The 22,190-nt window shown below is 37.0% G+C and overlaps 1 protein-coding gene across 1 annotated transcript in view; it reads right to left on the reverse strand.

The window, feature by feature from the left end:
* The window catches only part of CNTN4 (contactin 4), a 522,574-nt gene that overhangs the window by 313,750 nt on the left and 186,634 nt on the right, over window positions 1-22,190 (reverse strand). The window contains exons 2-3 of the mRNA XM_055079827.1: window positions 20,302-20,428; window positions 12,981-13,156 (exon numbers count right to left, since the gene is read on the reverse strand). Coding sequence (XP_054935802.1) covers window positions 12,981-13,156; window positions 20,302-20,428 — 303 coding nt within the window. The remainder of the gene's footprint in view (window positions 1-12,980; window positions 13,157-20,301; window positions 20,429-22,190) is intronic.

Genomic DNA, 22,190 nt, shown 5'->3' on the forward strand with positions numbered 1-22,190 from the left:
AAAAAAAAAAAAAAAAAAAAGGTTCTGAAGAACCTAGGGGTGGGACAGGAATAAAGACGCGGACGTAGAGAATGGACTTGAGGACACGGGGAAGGGGAAGGGTAAGCTGGGATGAAGTGAGAGAGTGGCATGGACAGACATACACTACCAAATGTAAAAAACGATAGCTAGTAGGAAGCAGCCGCATAGCACAGGGAGATCAGCTTGGAGCTTTGTGTCCACCTAGAGGGGTGGGATAGGGAGGGTGAGAGAGAGATGCAAGAGGGAGGAGATATGGGGATGTATGTATATGCATAGCTGATTCACTCTGTTATACAGCAGAAACTAACACACCACTGTAAAGCAATTATACTCCAATAAAGACGTTAAACAACAAAAAAAGCACATGTAACAAAAGAAAAAATAGATAAATTGACTTCATCAAAATTAAAACTTTTGTAGTTGAAATGACGTCATTAAGAAACTGAAAAGACAACCTATAGAACTGGAGAAAGTATTGGCACATAATGTATCTGATAAGGAACTTGTATCCAGTATATATAAAGTAATGTTACAGCACAATAATGGAAAGCCAAATAACCCAATTAAGAAACAGGCGTAAGATTTGAATATATATATCTCCAAAGACAATATTACCAATAGTCAGTAAACACATAAAAAGTTGTTCAATATCATTAGCCCTTAGAGAAATGCAAATTAAAACCAGAGTAAGATATCACTTCACACCCACTATGACAGCTAAGATAAAAAAGACAGGCAGTAACAAGTGTTGGTAAGGATATGCAGAGATTGGGACCCTCATACACTGTTAGTAGATTACAAAATGACACAGCCAATTTAGAAAATAGTTTGGCAGTTGCTCAAACTGTTAACATAAAGTTACCATTTGACATAGCAATTCCACTCCTAGGAAGATACCCGAAAGAAATAAAAACATGTGTCCACTTTGAAAAACCTATAAATCAATGTCTACAGCAGCATTACTCAGAACAGCCAAAAAGTGGAAACAACCCAAATGTCCAACAACTGATGAATGGACAAACAAAATGGTATCTTTCCATACACTGGCCTATTATTTGGCCATATACAGAAATGAACTACGTTACACACTACAACATAGATGAACCCTGCTAACATCATGCTAAGTGAAATAAGGCACAAAAGGCCACATACTGCATGATACCACTTATATGAAACAGCCGGAATGGGCAAATTCATAGAGACAGAAATTAGGTTAGTGGTTGTCCGGTGCTGGGTGGAATGAAGAATGACTGTTAATGAGTACAGGGATTCATTTTAAGATGATGGGGCTTCCCTGGTGGCGCAGCGGCTGAGAGTCCGCCTGCCGATGCAGGGGACGCGGGTTCGTGCCCCGGTCCGGGAAGATCCCACATGCCGCGGAGCGGCCGGGCCCCTGGGGCGTGGCCGCGGAGCCAGAGGCCACAGCAGTGAGAGGCCCGCGTACAGCAAAAAAAAAAAAAAAAAAAAGATGATGAAACTGCTCTGAAACTAGACAGTGGTGATGGTTATACAACTTTGTGAATAGGTTAAAAACTAACTAAACTGTACATCTTAAACTGTTGAATTATATAGTATGTGACATATCTTAATAAAACTGTTACTAAAAAAAGATGATGGTACTGGAAGTCAGAGGCAACACTTCAACGAATTTTGTTTTTAAAAGAGAAACACTGAAAAAAAAGTACTCAGTTCAGGGAAACAGACTATTTTAGAGGAAACAGTACCTCACAGGGTAGTAAAGGCCAAGGCATTTCTGTTTCTTTTTTTTTCATGGGCTGATTCATATATTCATTCAGCTTAATTTATTCCACAAGGATTTATTCAGCACCTGTTCATAAGTACCTGCCCTCTGGGTGGTAACGTTTGAATCCAATAGGAGAAAGTAATCGCTGAACTTAAAATTAAGAAAATCCATTTGTTGACTCCCTCACATCCCCTAACCCCTATTAAATAAATCTGGGCTGCTTAAAAGATAGTCTATAAGGCATAATTAAACTGAACTTTATGAGGTCAAGCTAACAGACTGCTCACAGCACAAGACTGCATTGAATTTGGGGTGGGAGAGAAGTAAATGCTGTGAAAAAAAAAACAAATTTGAAACGCTAAAGATATACAACAATGCAAATATTTTGCAGCAGATCAACACTGTAAATATCACTAGTGTGTACCCTAAATACACATATCAGGAATAGATTACTGACTGGCAGCACCATCCGTCAAGGGTTTAGTGGCTAGGACAGAATTGCATCTCTGGTAAAATATCTAACAGAATAATTTAGCACTTGGAAGAACACAGACACACTCACACACACATGAACTCACACACACACACGCACACACACCTTGTCATGAGGCTCCTGAGTTTGAGATTTAACCTCTGAACCCTAAAGCATTTGTTCTCTCCAGGGACCACATATTACAGCTGTGAAGTAAAAACCAGCCAGCGTGGTGCATAAAATACATGTCCACTAGGAGCCAACTGGCTTGTTCCGATTAGAGGCTACTCAGTGAAAGGTGCTGATTGGGAAGACAGCAGAATCGGGCCCTCGATAGCACAGGGGCTTCTTTCCGCAGCCAGAAATGTCATAACACGAATCATAACAATGCATGAGAGACCACAGTAGAACTGTTACAGACACAGGTTGGTCAGATACTTTAAATGCGATAATAGCTAGTTTCCAGTATTTTAGAGTGCCAGACAAAAAGGTCAAATTCAGGGAAAATGACCTAGAAAAAAGAAGTCCAGACAGAGGGTCTAGGGGCCAAAAAACAACTCAGAATCACTTCAACTCATTACACTATGGAGAAAGGGCCAATTCCACCTATTTTATACCGGGCTATTCCAAGAGATGGGCAGAAACATGCTGGCGAAAAGAAAAGCTTCCTCTGAACTTCTACAGAGTACTATCTTTTTCCAGTATTTCGTCAAATCATACTATGCAAAGATTAAAACCCCTTTTATGCTCCCCAGAGGAAAATACAAAGCGTGACACAAACCTTGCCCAGGTTATTCCACATTTAATCAAGGCCGTCCCTCTCAATACTTTGCTTCCTAATACAGTTCAGTTACAAAAGTACCTGACCTCGGTCTCACCCCTAGGTGGTTTTATTTTTTCCTTGATGAAGGAGGTCAGGAAAGAAAGTAACTGTGCATATGTTGGTCTACTAGTTTCCTACCGTGGCCATAAACAAGTTACCACAAATTTGGTGGCTTTAAACAAAAGAAACCTATTCTCTCACATTCTGAAAGCTATTAGTCTGAAATCAAGGTGTCGGCAGGGCTGTGTTCAATGCGAAGGCTCTAATCCTCCCTGGGCTCTTCCAGCTTACGATGGCCGTTGGCAATCGTTGGTGCCCCTCGGCTTCTTCTCTCCAACCTCTGCCTCCATGGTCACAGTGCCTTCTCCTCTGTGTGTCTTCTCCTCTTTTGTCTCTTGAAAAGTCCTTGCCATGGAAGGCAGCTATGCTAACCACGATACCACCAACACCTGGGCAAGGACCTTGCCATAGGATTTAGGGTCCAAATGCTTAACTCTGGATGATCTCAAGATCTTTAATTTAATTACGTCTCTAAAGACCTGTTTTTCCAATTTGTTCCACAACTGCGTTTTCACTCATCATTCGTTGCCTCTTGGTATAATGCAACTTTCCAAAGCGTTTTCCATCTTTGCCAACAGTCTTCCCATTGACAGGTTCTATGTGGATGTATCTTGTGGTAAACTATGATTCTAACCACTACAGGTGGTCAATTAGATTCTGAATTTGAACCATAATCTCTCACATAAAAACTCTTGAAAAAGAGTGCGATACGATGAGAGTGTTCTCTAGGCCGACACCTTCTCCCATTCAAAAACTGCTCCCTCTTTTAACTAACTGGTGACACCTAACTGATGGTAGACCAAAACTTCAAACTTACAGCACAGTGATGGTCAGACTTGATCCTCATTGTCTAAAAACTAAACTTGAAAAACAATCAAACAAAATTATTGTAATATTTAGCGACTGAATTATTCACAACAATAAAACAAAAAGGGATGACATTTTAGTAACATTACTTAAAAAAAAAGAGATACGAAGTGTTAATTGTTTTTAACTTGGTGATTTCTTTTAAAGCCCTGACTCATCAAGCTTGTATGAACACCTATCCGGTTCTGGTTGCCAATTTTAATGTGTACTGTATTCTTAGAATGCTCCTGAATTTTAAAAAATTCTCTATACTTCATTGGTTTAGTCATGAACTACTCTTTGTCAGACCCGAAACTGGACTGCGGTATGACTGAAGGAAATATGCCTAATAAACGAATAGCTACAATTAACTAGCATCTGTACATTAACAGGTTTTGTGGAGGAGACAGAAAAAAAAAATACAAGTGAGAATAATGCTGTGTACTTGTGAATTTCAATTCTTTGTACCACGCCTCACAACTGCCCACACCACTAAGAACCAACAGCACACCTATGTACTAACTAGTTCTGCAATATGAAATTTTCAACTGACACCAATTGTCACCAGCATTCTTTTTAGTACTATGGTAAGTGGCAGACAATACCTACTAAAAACATTATTTCAGAAACTCAGCAAGTTTTGGTTTGAATTCTTCTAACTATTCAAATGAGAAAATTTTAATTCTTTTTTGGAGGATCAAAGCCCTCCATTGATAAATGTTAGCAGCTTTGCAATTCAAATACTTTTTAGTTGATCAAGTTTTAATTGATCTAAATATTCACAAATTATTTATCCAAACAGTCATCCATCAACATTTTATTACTCAGAAACAAAAGTCTGCCTGTTTAAGCAGCCTTCCTAATTAAAAATCAGTCAAGTCAGTCCTGAGTTTGGCCATCTATCAAACTCCCAGTTATTGTTCTGATTGCACATTTTATTCTTTGGCTATGAAAGACAAACTAACTAAACATTAAAAGCAATGAACATTTGAAATTTACTGTGAATAACTGTAATGATCAAGACTCAAAAACCAGGTTGCCAAAAGCCCCAGTTGGAGTACAGTAAAACATTCTAAGTTTAATATGTTAATCTTTATTACCATCATCACCACAATTGTCAGAGGGTACCTAAGTTAAGGAGAACTCAGACAAGGCTTACTTTAGTACCCATAAAAAAGATCTTTTTCAACGATGTTATCTGATCAGCTACTGTTCATCAGTGTGATATTTTCACCATAAAAACTGTTGACTGCACATAACTGATAAACCAAAATTAATCTCAGAATGGATTGGTTTATTGAGTTCTTTATATATATATATATATATATACATATATATATATATATATAGAGAGAGAGAGAGAGAGAGAGAGAAAGAGAGAGAGAGAGGGAGAGAGAGGTCATAGAAGGCCAATATGGGGTGGTTTTTGCACCTAAGGCTCTCCTTCATTTATCATCTTCATCCTTCTTTTTTCTTCCTTTTCCTCTTCTATTCCCTTCCTCATAATACAAGCTCAGGAGGTGCTTATGCAGGGTTTGAATACAGTGTACCAATCTAGTTTCTTTCCCCACCTCATGCGAGGTACCAACAGAGATCAGCATATCCATTGCTTCCTTCAAAAGAACACCACCTTGCCCACAGCCATGCCAGTTTCCCTACAGCAGGCAGGCGACTTGATTTCATTAAGTGATTTAATTTTACCGTAAGCAATTTGGAGATACTTATGTATGAATTATAGTCATCCCCAGCAGGAGATGAGTAGTATTAAGTCTTCTGTTCTGAAGATCTGAACTGTTATAAAACAGCTGAACTTCTTCCAGGAAGAAGGCCCCAAACAATGTTTATGAAGCAATCAGTTTGACAGGCTAAAATATGGAGTTATTGGATTAGTCTCTTGGAGGCTCTTCTTAACAATCTACATTTAAAGTACATCTTTTTTCACATGTGGGGAAGGAATAATACAGGAGTAAAAAAGCTTATAATAACATGTCATTTACTGCTTGGGGATATAAAGTTTGCCAACTCAGTTATTTATCATAAAATATCAATATTCAGAATGTTTTACAACCTACTAGCAATAAACTGGAAATTTGCATATTAACTTTTAGAGCAGAAATATTGTTATTAATTATTCTCATTATGGAACCTGAAACCAATTATATTAAAATTAGAGCCACAAATGTACGCATAATTGTGGTATTTAGATATTAATATTAACAGCAAATCAACATTATGACAGCATCAGGAAGCCTATAACTAAAAAATTAAAAACAAACTAATGATGGATGTACTATATGAAAGGTTGTAAACACATTGAAAAATCCAAGTTTGTGTCTACAAAAGGAACATTTTATTAATCACCCAAATCTACAGTTTGAACATGAATTCCACGAGGAAAGTGTAGTTTTAGCTGTCATGAGGGAACTATGCATGTCAAATGCCATGTAATGAGCATCTGCTCAAAAGTCAGGTAGCCAGATTCCTATGCTGGGTCCTCTCCCTTCCACTGAACCCTTGGTGAAAATTAGCTCATTTCACTAATCTGCAGATTCTTTACCTATGAAAGAAAAATAATGCCTATACTTCCTTGGGTTATGTTGAGAACTAAATGGGATAATGCTTCCAAAGCGCTTAGCCTAATCTCCGACCTAGAGTAATCAAATCATAATAAAAATTATAACAATAGCTAACATTTATTAACCCCTAATGTGTGCCAGACAATGATCTAGGAATTTTAGGCAATATTAATTTATGTGATCTTCACAATAAAGGAGGTAAAGTTATTAACCCTATTTTACGGATAAAGAAACTGAGGCAGAGAGAAGGACCTTGTCCCAGATCACAGGGTTACAGGATAAACTGAATTTCAACCCAGGGAATCTAACTTCAGGGCCTGTGCTCTTAGCCCCTATACCTAAGTGTTTAATAAAGGTTAGTTATTATTCTTATTTTAAAAAGACATAAAAAGGAGAGGAAAAGAGGGGAAGAGAAGAAAAGGCAGAAGGAAAATACAGAAGCAGCTTTTTCATCATTTTCTCATGCTAGGATTTATTCTGGGCTTTTGCATAGGCTTTATAATTTAATCTTCATAACACCCTAAGGGGGAAGTATGGTTGTGCCCAGGGCTCTGATGAGATGTCTCAATTCTAGGAACATTATAAGACACATAAAGTGGAATGGAGCAATGGACAACATTCCATTCTATCTAAACGTAGGCAATATAGTATCTCAGTTTCTCAAGCCCACGTTCACAAATTTTTAAAATAGTGACTTGGGTATTTTATAAGCGTGTAAGTGTAGATTACAACTTACTTAAAAAAATCCACATCTATATGTCAGTGAACAAAATTGCCCTGTTGCCTAATTGTGTAAGGTGTTTCTCAAGCAGATTTGGATTGGGATGCTTGGCTGGGAAGTGGGTAGGTAGAGTGACAGAGCTGTAGCAAGGGAGAAGGAAAATACAGAAGCAGCTTTTTCATCATTTTCTCATGCTAGGATTTATTCTGGGCTTTTGCATAGGCTTTATAATTTAATCTTCATAACACCCTAAGGGGGAAGTATGGTTGTGCCCAGGGCTCTGATGAGATGTCTCAATTCTAGGAACATTATAAGACACATAAAGTGGAATGGAGCAATGGACAACATTCCATTCTATCTAAACGTAGGCAATATAGTATCTCAGTTTCTCAAGCCCACGTTCACAAATTTTTAAAATAGTGACTTGGGTATTTTATAAGCGTGTAAGTGTAGATTACAACTTACTTAAAAAAATCCGCATCTATATGTCAGTGAACAAAATTGCCCTGTTGCCTAATTGTGTAAGGTGATTCTCAAGCAGGTTTGGATTGGGATGCTTGGCTGGGAAGTGGGTAGGTAGAGTGACAGAGCTGTAGCACTTCATTCTGTATAGACACAGCCTCTGAAAAAATCCCCACCATGAAGCCGTGAAAGTAATGAACTGAAATTCCTTCTACTCCTGGCCTTATCTTCTGATTCAGGTACCTACGCAAGAGTTAAAGAACATTCAACTTGCTTTACCCTTTGTGAGAAGGGGAGGTTAAAGGAAAGCTATTCCTGAACACTCCATTGAAGCTATATATACTCTCACGCCAGGTTTTCAGGATACAAGTAAATTTTGATGGCATATTTTAACATATGATGCCCCAACACATACCCTTATCTGGAAGTAGGATGTCAATTGTCTTCTACACAAACTCAAGGTGGAAATACTTGCATCTACCTCTGAAGCACTCCCAAAGGACTGCCGGAAAGTGCTTAAATGCAGTGGTTCAACTCATACCCCAAACATGGCCTGATGACTTTAACATCCAATCCTTATAACTTATTCATTTATTCAACAACTATTATTGCAAGTTTACTAAATGCCAGGCACTGGGTAGACCCTGGTAAATTAATCAATCAAGTTTGCTAGCCCAAGGTGAAACAGTAGGACTAGATGGTAGAAGGGGCATTGGTAGTCTACTATTAGAAACAGGCTAAGTGACAGAAAGAGAAGTGATTGACCCTGGCTTAATATTGCAAGGGGACTGAAAACAAAATGTGCTCCAAATTACATTACAATACTCTATGCTCATGAAAATGTCCACACCTCATCAAGAGTGACTTCAATTATGCTATGCCTGTTTAATCAAGGAAAGTTTTCTGTCCTAAGAAAAGCGGGGGTTCTTAGAGGCATCATCTCCATTAATTAGATTTTTTGCTTATGTGAATTAATTCATTTTTTAAAGGCTAAATACAAGAGATTATCAAATTCTGTCTACAAAAGCAGTATGAAAATATTTTTAAAATAAATCATAAATGATGTCTACCTTATAAAATTGTCCTGTGGATAAAATTACTAAAGGTATATAAATGAGATTTGAAGGTGTAACATGTTAGATAAAGATGAAGGGATTTTGTTTCTTATAAATCAAAGTGAGTCTCACGGAGACACAAATCAAGGTACCCTGGATTAGGAGCTGAAGCTGCCATTCCTTGGTTCTCACTTATTAATTATGTAAGTAACAAGTAATTCAGTTACTTCAATCTTCAATTAAATTTTTTTTAAAGATACAGGCCAGGAAACCTTGAAGGTCCGTTTGAGCCATAAAATCATATGATTAAAAATGAAGAAATATTCTTACTTGCGTATTATAGTACAGTAAGTATGGTCAAAAGGCAACATTTTTTTCCCTCAATGATTATGAAAATGCTTGGGAGAAAGCAATTACCCGGTAACATTTAAAAGATGTCACTGTCATGCTCCACCTTACATCACTGAAGAAAAATATTTTATTCTAACCAATTAAAAATGATTTTTGAATAGAGGCAATGTCTTTTCATTTTTTTTTTTTAATTTAAAAAGGATAGAAAAGAAAGGTTGGGCTTCCCTGGTGGCGCAGTGGTTGAGAGTCCGCCTGCCGATGCAGGGGACACGGGTTCGTGCCCCGGTCCGGGAGGATCCCACAAAAAGAAAAAAAAAAAGAAAAGAAAGGTCTAGAAACTATATGTTAACGATCAAAATGCCAGACTCCGGAAAATGACTAGAATAGAAAGGGTGCGGGTTTACCAAAAAAAATACGTCCTCCCCCAAAATAACTTTATACATATATTTTCTTTGTTCTGTCACTGAATAGGCAATTAATAAATCAATTTGTTTATTCCTACATATAAATTATTCTAGACTCTGGAGATATAAGGATGGACAAGATAGTCTCTCCTCTCTTAGAGCTTAGATTCTATCATCAAAGTCAAATAATGAGAAAAAAGAAATACACAAAATCATTCCAGATCATAGTGAGTCCTAATGATTGAAAACGATGTTGTTATGTAGAAAAGTAGAGGGCAACAAAATGGTAGGCAGACGGCAGGAGAAGAAATGGAAGGAACTGCTTCTTAGGTTAGACACGGTGATATGGAAACTTTCTCTTAGGAGGTCACACCTAAATTGAGAACTAAGGATCAAAGGAAGTGAGCATGTGAAAGATCAGGAGAAAAGCAAATAAGGCAGAGGGGGAGGGAAAGTATCAAGGACTGGTGCAAAAGATAGTTTGTCATTTTTGAGAAATGAAAACAAGACTGTGGTAATGAATTTGAGATTTAGTCTAAGTGCAGTAGAAGGCATAAAGCGGGAAAGTAGAATGATCTCATTTACACGTTTAAAAGATTACTCTGGCTGTTTTATGATAAATGGTTAAGTAAGATCTAGACAAGATTCACAGAGACCAGGTACAAGCGGATGTTGTAGAAACTATACATCCTGATTTCAGCAAGGCACTTGGCAAAGATTCTCATTACTCTAAGAACAAGTAGAAGAAACTGGGGTTCACGTATAGTATGTATAGGTAAATTTGTACCTAATTGAACATGAGTAGGTGAAGGATATTGATTTATAAATTTAATCTCATTTTATTGGACATTCTCTACTGGCAGGCTGCCCTGTCTCGGTCAACATTTTGTATCAATTATTTGAAAGGACACACGCTTTTCACATTTTCTGCTGACACTGAAGTAAAAGGATAATCAATATGTCCGATTTTTAAAAAAGACTTGAAACAATTTCAACTGTGATGGAACAAAGGGTCACAACTCAGAAGCTGAATTTAATAGGAGTAAATATAAAATTCTGGATTTAGGTAATAAAATAACACAATTGAGAAGCTCTGGATTAATAGCCATTCATGAAAAATCAATCCTCTAATTTTATATGAAAAAAAGTTGAAATATGAGACTGGGGGTTTAAAAAAAAGTGAATATCAATGTCAGCCCCATTCATCAAAACAGAAGCTCACATCATGGGATACTACTGTTCCCACTGTCCTCTGCAAGGTCAAGGCACACGCATAGAGTTGGGTACATTTCTATAGGGTCACAGTTTAATAGATAATTGAATAAAATTGCGTTGTGAAGAAGATGGTTGTGGATTGAGTACCTGGAGAAGAAAAGAATTATGGGACAAGGGACATGAACATATTTTTTTTTTTTTTTTTTTTTGTGGTATGCGGGCCTCCCTCTGTTGTGGCCTCTCCCGTTGCGGAGCACAGGCTCCGGACGCGCAGGCTCAGCGGCCATGGCTCACGGGCCCAGCCGCTCCGCGGCACGTGGGATCCTCCCAGACCGGGGCGCGAACCCGGTTCCCCTGCATCGGCAGGCAGACGCGCAACCACTGCGCCACCAGGGAAGCCCGGGACGTGAATATATTTTCACATGTCTGAACCTAACCAGAATCATAGAGTAAGCACTGGGAGTGAAGGTGATAGAGATTTAGATACTTAGCCCAATTTTAAGGAAGAGATATTGTGCTTGTTTTTGTGTTTTTGAACAACTACAGCAATCACGGGTCAAGATGCTTTGTGATGAAAAGGTGAGCTCTCTATCTTCAGAATTTTTCAAGCTGAATGCTTATCAGCTGACGATTCTGAGGGTGGCAGGATGTTAGTTAGGCACAAGAAGTGGGATAAGCAGGGTGGATTCCAAACTCAGGCACCTCAACCACAAAACGAGTGGTAGAGTTTTTACGTTGGCTAAACTATTCTATTTAAATGACTATCCCTGCATATGAGATTCTCTTACCAATATTTTTAGTAGTAGAAATGCCTGGACTTCTACAAAAGGAGAGCCTTAAGAGTTAGTCATTTGTTTTTTAAATGTCATAAATTAGAAAAGCAAAAGGTTGATAATGCTATGTTAATGTCTTTTCTGTTGCTGTTATTGTTACTTTTTTTAAAAAAAAATTTCCCATGCTGTGAAATCCAAAAATCGATGAAGTACAAGAGTAATTGAATACAGAGATTTCCCTACTCTGAGATTCTATGATTATTTTCTAAAATGAATCCAACAAAATCTATTTGTTAAAAATATAGATACCACATTTGTGTTAAACCAAAAGAAATAAATACTTTGGTTCTGTAGCCCTCAATCAGACATATCCTCCTATTTTTCTGCTCACCTTAGATTATTTGGAAGACTACTGCAGAAGACTTTCAAAAAGAAAATAAGCCTGGTATCCCATATATACCTAAAACTTAGAAAATTCATTTCTCAACTAATAAAAATGCCACCAAACAGGAATAAGAAATTAAGTACTGAATATTAGGTATATTTGATATCGAGTTTCTGGAGAGGATTTTGTTAATGAGAATATCCTACAGTGTTACTTCCAACAGACTTTGTAATTAGGAAAGTTTCGACATTCATGCACTGCTGTATGAGTTGGGATTTTACACAAGGAAATATATAATCAAAGGCAAATACATAAACCCTTAAAAATACAGCTGAACATCAATCCTTCAAGATGTCTATACTCAAATGTGTACTCACTGCTCTTACCTGTGGATTTTATTTTCAACTTGCTATTTCTAAATTCCACTATCTTTCACATGCTCATGAACTTTCATTAGCTAGTAGTCTTAAGAGATGGCAATTTGTTTTTTAAATGTTCTAAACCAGAAATATAAAAGGTAAAGCTTTGATTGCCTCTACCTTTTGTTTTTGTAGTTGCTTTTAAAATTTTCCTTTTCCTTCAAATAAAAAGTATTAGAGAATTATAGGATTAAGAGATTACCAAGCTTTTTTCTTTTCCACCTGTGAGCTTTATGGCTAAATCGCTTGTCACACTGACTATTAACTTACTGGCAATTCAACTGCTTGCTTATACATACTCGCTTTAAAATGTGTGTGTGTGTATGTGCGTGTAATTTGTTGTACATGTAAACTTATAGGTGTATAAATTTGAGTGTATGTGAATTTATGTGTATAGAGCATCATATAACCAAATTATCATACAGTCAAACTATCTCAACCCTTATCAAAGCAGAGGAATACATCTTCCCATTCAGATTTACACTTTACCCTACAATGAAAGATATTTTGCAAATATGAAAAAAGGGTAAAGAAGATCAACATGACAAATTAAAATCTGTTTGGTTTTTTAAGATAAACTGTTTTAAAGGCTGATTGGTACAAGGCACGAAAACTCAAAGTCACATTTGCAGCAGGATATAATTGCTACTTACAAGCAAACTGAAGCTTTGCTTCTCTGCTAACAATTGTTCCAAATGAGTTTGTTGCTCTGCACTGGTACGTTCCAGCGTCTTGGGTTTTATTGGGGTTATTGATCAACAAGCTGCCTTCAACAACACTGTAGCGGAAATCCATACCAATGTCAACATCTGTTCCATTTAACTTCCACCTATAGTATAAAAATGCCAGTAGATAAAGCCTTGTAATATTAATCAATAATTCTGAGTTGTCTAAAATATATAAAAACTATGAATCGCATGAAATATCATCTGTGACTATTTTTTAACCATGGTAAAAAAAAAATTAGAAAAGCTCTACGCAGCAATGGTGTCAACATAGATGCATAGATGTGCTTTAAAAGAGCACGTCCTTTTAAAGTAAACAAGATATTAAAATTTTAACACTTGTTTTTGTGACTATTTACAATACTACAGACACTTCCCTTTTTTTTTTGGAAATTTCCCATAGCATCTTGTACAACTTTGTTCAAATAGCACTCTTCAGTAAAAGTCCTTTTCCTGGATTGCCGTCATTCTTTAAATGGGTCTATACAGATGACAGAATACACCATTTTCCGGGAGATTGCTGAGTATTTGATGAAATTGCAGAGTTGCGTTGATTTGGTCCTTAATATGACTGAAATTGCTGACTACAAAGCAGAGGAATTCTATTGATCTAGAGTTGTCTTAGGAAACAAACTAGCCTTCACCAGGGATCACTTTGAAGATCTCCTTAGCTACCAGCACTCAAACATCAATCAACCAGCCCAATAAACTGTAGATCAGGCCATTAGGTAACAGACACAAAGAGGGTTTTCTTGCTTGTCTGTTTGTTTACTTGGATCATCTGTGTATCTGAGTATAGGGCCTGGCCCAATAAATTCGTTTTAGTGGGACTCACACATTTAAACAGAAAAGCTTTAGTAACAAGATCTCCTTTTTTTTTTTTTTTTGAACAGCCAATAACATTCCAGAGAGACCTTATTTTAACCAAACTGCATTTCAGTAAGTTGTTTTAATACGTACAAACTTTTGAACTAATACAAAACAATGATTATCTTTTTTTCTCTTCCTTCACCACAATCCTACATAAAATATCAGGTAATGAATATAGCATAGTCGGAGTATCTGAATTATCAACCGTCTCCTAGTAGCGTTCACACTGGGAGGCCAAAAATAAGGCAACACTAGAGCATAAAGGAAATTGATTGGAAGCAATAACGGGAGTAAAGAATGAGAAACAGTGATCTTATTTCCGTCAAACGGTAAAAAAACACTATTTAAACGTGTGCGTGTATATACATACTCATTGTGTATCCTCTTATAACATTCTGGGGCACTAGGGCTGGTATGCATAATGTAAAAGGATTTAAATGAAAAAAACGAAGGCCAGTTAGTTTCAAAATTTTGGATACTGGGTATCATCAGAAACATGTTTAAAGAATGAGTGCTTTCTCAGGGAGATCACCTCTGTGCTTTGTGACCATGAGAGGGGTGGGATAGGGAGGGTGGGAGGGAGGGAGACGCAAGAGGGAAGAGATATGGGAACATATGTATATGTATAACTGATTCACTTTGTTGTAAAGGAGAAACTAACACACTATTGTAAAACAGTTATACTCCAATAAAGATGTTAAAAAAAAAAAAAAAAGAATGAGTGCTTTCTTTCCACCAAGACGTCTCTCACACTTCAAAGTCAATCTTAAACTACACCTCTTCTAATGAAGTCTTCCTCAATATTCCTAGTCAAGATAAATCAAAGCTTCCCCCAAGCTCCTACAGAATTCTCCTTCCTTGTTTAGGTGGGAATTCTGCCTTCACCATAAATAATTTGCCTATATCACTTTCGTAGTCTCCCTTTAGTAACCTAGAACTTGACAATCAGTGTGCTCAATAAAGGCTTGTGGTATTTCACTAAATATTTTACTTCTTGGCTGGATATTTTAGCTTTGAGCATACACGATTTAAGAAGCATCCTAGCCCACCACAGCACAGCAGTGTACGTTTGTTCACGTCTATGTCTTTGAAAGGTGAAAATATGGAAACATGAGGCGTGGGAACTGTGGGCCAGATCAGGAAATGGGACATAGCTCTTTATGTGTTTTTTTTATAAGAAGATGGGTATTAGAAACTGACATTGTTCTTAAGCTTGACAGTAATTCCCTCTGTGTTCTGACACAGACAAGAAAGTAATAAGCAATAAAAAGAGAACGAATGGGCTACATCCTAGCAGGTCTATATGCTCATGAATCTCCAGGGCTGACTGCCTGCCCTAGACATTTTTTTGAGTCAGCTGGTCACACCTCTGTCATAACTCTCACTTCAAATGAGAGTCGAGCAATTTAATAAGACAAGTGTAAGAACTCAAAGAGGAAATTGCAATCTAATGTGAACTACAAGCAGAGAGCTGAATTTAGGAATGGGATCACGTGAGCCTTTTTAGAAAAGTCTTCATTGGGATAATGAGAACACCTCTGCGGGTTTGTCTACACTCGTCATCTCAACCAGAATGCTCTGCAGAAAGTCCATTAATCTACTTTATTACCCGCTTTTACATACAAATAGCAAAGGAAAACGGAATATTTAGAAAATAAGGCGCTTGTTGTGAAACGCAGTTGAGTCTCCATGACACAGCACTATACCAAGTTTTATTGCGACGCAGTCACTGTTCATTCCAACTGAATGTGGACTGCGTTGAATTCCTTATTCTATACCGAAACAGTCTTGAAAACATTCACAATTCATTTTCAATGTTTGAGGAGTCTTTTAAGAACTGGTAATATAGAGGCAATGCTCATTTGACACAAAGAGATTTTCCCAAGGGCCAGGTCATGGGTGAGTCTTGTAAGCTGATTTCTGAATTATTCAGGGAATCACAACCCCATTCTCCCCAGAGAGTGAGGTTGTGCACAACCAGACACTGACACTGTGAAGCTCTGTAAGGTACCACTTTTCAGACCTTGCTGGGAAGCTGTCTATAGGATGTGTTGTAGCAAAACCCTCTCTCTTTGTTCACTGTTTCAGCTTGGCACTGAAGAAGGGGCAGGACCTTTCTGACCTGAAACTTGTTGTCTGCAAACCAAGCTGAATACAAACTTCACAGCAAAAGTATTTCCACGAAGTACTTGACCATTCTTTCCGTCGGGAAGTGGAGGCTGACAGCCATAAGTAATGTCACATGTCCTTCAGGAACTTTAATACAAGGAAAGTGGGCACAAGTCAAAACTTCTTAAGTTTTTCTGGGTCTGGGTCAATCCTTTCAAAATTGAGGGGCAGGAAACAATGAAAAGAGAAGGCTCCCTTCAGGGAATAAACACAAAGAAGAGAGGTCAGTCGGGGCATCTGAGGGAAAACCTAATGGCGAAGATCCCCATGAAGAACTCACCTTGAATTTCTCCTAGGGGTTCCTCCCCTCAAAGTCAGCCTGAAGACTGAAAAAGTTCAGCCAAAAAATGTTTGAAAATACCTGATCTCTCCATTCTTTCTCTTGTTCTTTCCTTCTACAAAAGGGAGTTTTTAGCTCCCAGGTACCAATCAGCTATTTTGTCACAGAGAAACTACCAAAAGTATAAAGGAAAGTGAAGTACACTGCAACCAACTGCTAGTGCATTTGATTAAAAGTTTTCTTCTCAGCTTTGCCTGGCAATCTTTAAAAACATAATAGGTTTCTGTTCCTCTGCTTGTTTTAAATAACAAAGCAAGCCCCTATACCTAGAAATACAATGTTACAAAAGCAATGTTAATTAAAGGTCAGAGTTTGGGGAAAAACAAAGCAGCAACCTGCCAAATTCTGCTGCAAAATTTGTTCTCATTTGTGGCTAACATCTGAACTTATACTTGATGATGTACTAAAAACTGGGGCCATTTAACTCATCATTTATGTATGAAGGAACCTTTGCCTTTTGCATTTATTTATTTATTTATTTTACTACATAAAGCATTTAAAAATGTTTGATTTAGCCTTGATTTCAACATACAGGGAGAATAACTACATATTCTGATTTATCCAGGACATTGCTGGGTTTACACCTGTCCTCCTGGAATAATTATTAACAGTGGCCTTTTGCTCTCACAAGTGTGCTGGTTTGGATGATAAATTACATGTTCACCCTAATTATATGGTCCATTAGAAAGTTTTTTTTTTCTTCCTTTCTGGAATGTGCTTCCTTTTTTTATCCCTATGACAAAACGTCATTAGCCCTCCAAATTCACTTAAATATCTCCTTTATCATGAAACTTTCTCTGATACCTTCCCACTCTATCCTGAAGCAGACTTTCTTTCCTCCAGAATGCCCTAGAACTTGGACATTTTTTATTCACACTTCCAGCATAGCCCTCTACTTCCACCTCCAGGCACTGACCCCCAAAGCACACTATTTGAATATGTAGTTTATTAATCTTTGAATACCTCAAACGTAGGTTGGAACATTGCAGCTGCTTTAATGTAGTGGTTTAAACATCTTTCCTAGAGGATGTATTTTTCAGAATCCTAATATATACTCTACTTCAAAGCAGAGCTACCATGATGGAATCTTGGTTACAAACTCTACAATAACTCACCCCAGGTAATTCCTGGGTCAACTCCTCGGACCCTGGAATTCACAGTTTGAAAAACACTGGGGTGGTCTGATGAATAATGCTACGTTTGATGAATGAATGGGCACACAAACTAAACTCTAAAACAATTTCCACTATGTTAATACCACCATCCTGTATGGGATGTCCCTTGCCCTCTGCCAATTTGAAGATTATCAGTACCTACCTCAGTTCAAATTCCACTTCTGTGCCCCCCGGGTGACTCCAATTTCTTCCTCCCTGAAACTATGACACATGTGCCATATACTCTTTTGGTTTTTACATACTACTACATATTGGTTATTAGCTTAAGGTTTTCATCGTTAAATCTGAATAGAGGTAAAATAATATTTATAAGATGTATGTAAATTATATAAAGAATCCCGAGACAATAAAGATCTGTGCTTAAGAAAAGGAATATTATTACTCTTGAAGTCTCCTATTTCCATTTTGTTTCCAATCACTCTTATCTCAGTGGTTAATTATAATCTTGAATTTTGGCTTTTTCATTCCTTTGATTTTATGATTTTATCAGGTATGTTAGTATCCTTAAACAACTACTCCATCTTACCTGCCTTTGAACTTAGTAAATACGGGATTATAAACTTTGCATTCTTCTATGACTTGCTTTGTTTACTCAAAGTTACCTGCCTGTGATCCATCATGTTTTTGTAGCTATAATTCATTCATTTTCACTGTTGCATGGGGTTACCGTGTATGAATATGTCAGGTTATATTTATGTATATTATTTATATTATGTTAAATTTGCTCTTCTAAATTTCTGTCAATTTGATCGGTTTGAAAGAGTGTGTCGTTTTAGTTTTAATTTGTATATTTTAATATACACTGATAATCTCTTTATACGATTAATGGATATTTGATATTCTTTTCTAAGAAGTATCTGATCAAGTCTTTTGGAAATGTTTTTATTAGGTTACTTGTTTTTTACTTTCTGATTTGTGGAAATTCTTTAAATAGTTTACATATTAATCCTTTGTAAATAATATGTATTAAACAGATCTTCTCCCAGTTGGAAGCTTATAATTTTACCCATCCCAGTATATTCTGCTAAACAGAAATTCTTAATTTTAGTGAAGTTAAATATTTTCTCCTATGATTTTTGCTTATTTGTCATTATTGAAAAGTTTTTTCTTCCCTCCAAACTCATAAATATGTACGCCTATTTCCTTTTAAAAGTTTTATAAATTTCCCGTTGGTCTTCTATTCACTTGGATTTGATCTTTGTGTACCCTGTGAGGTAGGGATCCAACTTTATTTCATTTTTTTTAACCACATGGATAATCCACTGTGCAGTATATATCTTCTCAATGTATTTCTAATATTGTCATGACTTTTAACTTTTCTTTTTTAATCTTCACAATACAGTATTGTTTTTATTATTTTTATTGTTTAGTGCAATTGATTTTTATGTGGAAATATTAACCTTTACCATTTGTGTTACTTATCATTCCTTCTTACATCTAAGACAGTATACCTGGGATCATTTTTATTCTGCTTAAAGTATATCTTTCAGCATTTTCTTTAGTAAGGCTCTGCTGGAGTCAAACTTTGGTTTCTGTCTGTCTGAAAACACATTTACTTTCTTCTTTTTAAAAAGTACTTCTGCTATACAAAAATTTGACAGCTAATTTCTCTCAGCATATTGAAGATTCTGTCTTCTGTCTTGATTTTTTTTGTCGCTACTGAGAAGTCAGCTGTTGGTTTAACTGTCATCTCTTTGAAGGTTAGCTGTATTACAACTTTGGCCTATTTTTATGATCATGTCTCAGGGTTGGTGTTTTGCTGTTTCTCCATGATAAGTCTAGACAGGACTTTATTTTTATTTGCATTGCTTGAAATTCACTGGGCTTACTTAGTCTGTAGCTTTGAATGTCTAATTAGCTTTGGGAAATTCTTAGCCTTCTCTTTAAATATCGCCTCTGCCTCATTTTTTTTTTTCCTTTCCTTATGGAACTCTGATTAGATATGTGTAAACGTTTTCTCTTAATCTCTTTTTTCTCTGTCTCTCTCATATTTGGACAAAGAGGAACATCTCTATCCATTTCTACTGCTTTTAGATGATTTCTTCAGATATATCTTGCACTTTACTAATTCTCCTTTCAGCTGTGTCTCATCCGTTATTAAAACCACTTAACACCAAGGTTTGAAACAGGCAATTACTTTTGCTTTTCAGTCCTTTGGGAGGCAAGGTTACTTCTTATCCCATTCACGGTAAGAGTGTAGCCCTTGGGTCCCAGGTCTATTCTGGAAGGTGTTCTCATGTTAGACTCTCCTTCTGGTTGAGTCTAGGCTTTGTCTTGTGACCCTAGTCCCCTGTGAAACTGCAAAATCCAAAGCTGCAGTTCACGTAGTTCTTCAAGGTGAAAACTGCTTTCAGTGTTCAGTTTTCTTCTCTAGGTTCAAAACCCACTTACTAAATATTTCTTTCTTTCCTGCCAGTGTATTGATGCATTTTTAAAAAGGTGTTTTAAAAAAATATGTTGTTAAGTAATGTTAAGGCTTTCAGTGAGATGGTCAATCAGGATATTTAATTCCTGGTACTGCCAGAAACAGAAGCTGGGTACTAAACTTTTCATGAACACGAGCATCTCTTTAGCATCTCAGGATACCCAATGATGCCTATCTAAAAGCTCTTTATGTAATCAGCACTCCATAAGTATTTGTTGTTTAATAATAGAAAGTATATGCGTGAGAACACATGCTTTTAAGTCAACAAACCTGATATGAGGTTTTGGATTCCCCTTAACTTCACAACTGAGCTTCACTTTTTTCTCCTCAGAGTCCAAAGGGAACATTACATGACTTGGTTCTTGAATGAAAATTGGGCCATGCAGTGTGTAGTCATCTGAAATAAGAAGAGAAAATGTCCAAAAATGAACATCTTCCAAATAGGGACAATGACAGGAAATAACAACAAAATGAAAATAAAAGAGGTAAACTAACAAAAAAAATAGTAATACACAACAGATTCGTTCCAGCCTCTGGATGAAATGTCCCATTGAAGAATAATCTTTGGAATTATGAAGTGGAGATATGGACTCTCCTATTTCATATTGACGACTTATTTTTACCAACAACTTCCAGACACCAAACGGCTTGGCATTCCCTTTTCTCTCCTCCACTTCTTATTGTTCCACCTGTCTTTAGCCCGACCTTTTACTTTGTTCACATTTTGTGCCTCCTACATGCCTTTGTGCTGCTGTCATCCTGGAAGACTGTCTAATGTCACAAAGTTAGAACGTCTCTGCTCTGTAATGGGATACTACAGTTGGAAGCAAGCAATGATGATTTCGTAAATACATTAATAAGGAGAAGCAGAAGTGCACTGCTAAAATATGTACAATATGTAGGTAAATAAAGAATAACCTAGAGTTTATGATTCTCAAATTATGTGTGGTAAATTAACAGTTTGTTCTTTTCAACCTGTTATGGACCCATAGATGGATACTTGTGTAACTATCACACAGCTGGGACTGACTAAGCACATGAGTTCAGTAATACCCAGACTGGTCGATACCAAGTTCAAAGACGTATGAGTTTCTAAATTCTTTCTCTCAGTAACAGAAACTAAATGCATAAAACTTATTTTGTCATGGAGCAGCAACAAAGCTCAAAGAATGGAATAATCCACAAACTAGATTTGAAGTAGCAGTGTAGAGTACATATGCTTCTATAGTAAACACATAATAAATATTGGTCAAAAGGCACCTCACCACCCATACCATGAAGGTGGTTTTCATTCTTTACAATCTAGTCCCTTTTTTCTAGAAGGCTTTTCTAGACCCTCAGGTCTTCCTTTAACCACATGATTCATAAATTATATCTGTATTTCTCTGTGGACACATCTTTTTCTATTAAATGCATTTGTGCCTTTCTTTCCCTTCTTTGGACTGTAAGCTCGAGAGCACTGCCTAACAAATTTTGAGACAGAGGGCCAGTGTCTATGATGTAAAGTGATACTGAGTAGCACCCTGTAGCTGACAATCCATTTTCCCCTTATATGTGATTATTTTGATGGCTGTGGATTTTAACTGCTATCCTGGAAAACCTTCATAACCAGCTTTCTGTTGATAGGTGATAGGATGAGACTGAACTCATTCAGGTGCATCACGACTGAGGAAAAAGAAGCAAGCCGATTTGGGGATCTAGGTGAAACATGGTAAAGTAATTTCTTTTAAGGTTTTTAATCCGGGCTTTAAAAACTCCGCATGTTGAGGCTGGGATAGAAGAAAAATTAAGGACACAAGAAAATCAAACAGAATTTTAGAGGAATGGGGACAGCCAATGACCTTGTTGAGAGAATAAGCAGGATGTGGGTTCAGAAAGACTACGAACTGAGATTCAATGCCTGTGTCAGCTACTAACCCCATGACCTATGGAGAATCACCTAGTCTCTTTATGCCCCAATCTTCTCATCTATAAAATAACAGCATTGGACTCACTCAGTGGTTCTACATTGGTTAAGGGTGAAAAAGAAGCCATGAAAACTTTCCCATAAACGCACAGCACATACACATGATATGTGCATTCAAAGATGTCATGAATTATATTACCACCATCACCCTCTCTCCTCAGTCCATGTATACAATCTCAGGCTAATGAGAGAG

The sequence above is a fragment of the Physeter macrocephalus genome, chromosome 18 (genome assembly GCF_002837175.3).
Source record: "Physeter macrocephalus isolate SW-GA chromosome 18, ASM283717v5, whole genome shotgun sequence".
NCBI lineage: Eukaryota > Metazoa > Chordata > Mammalia > Artiodactyla > Physeteridae > Physeter > Physeter macrocephalus.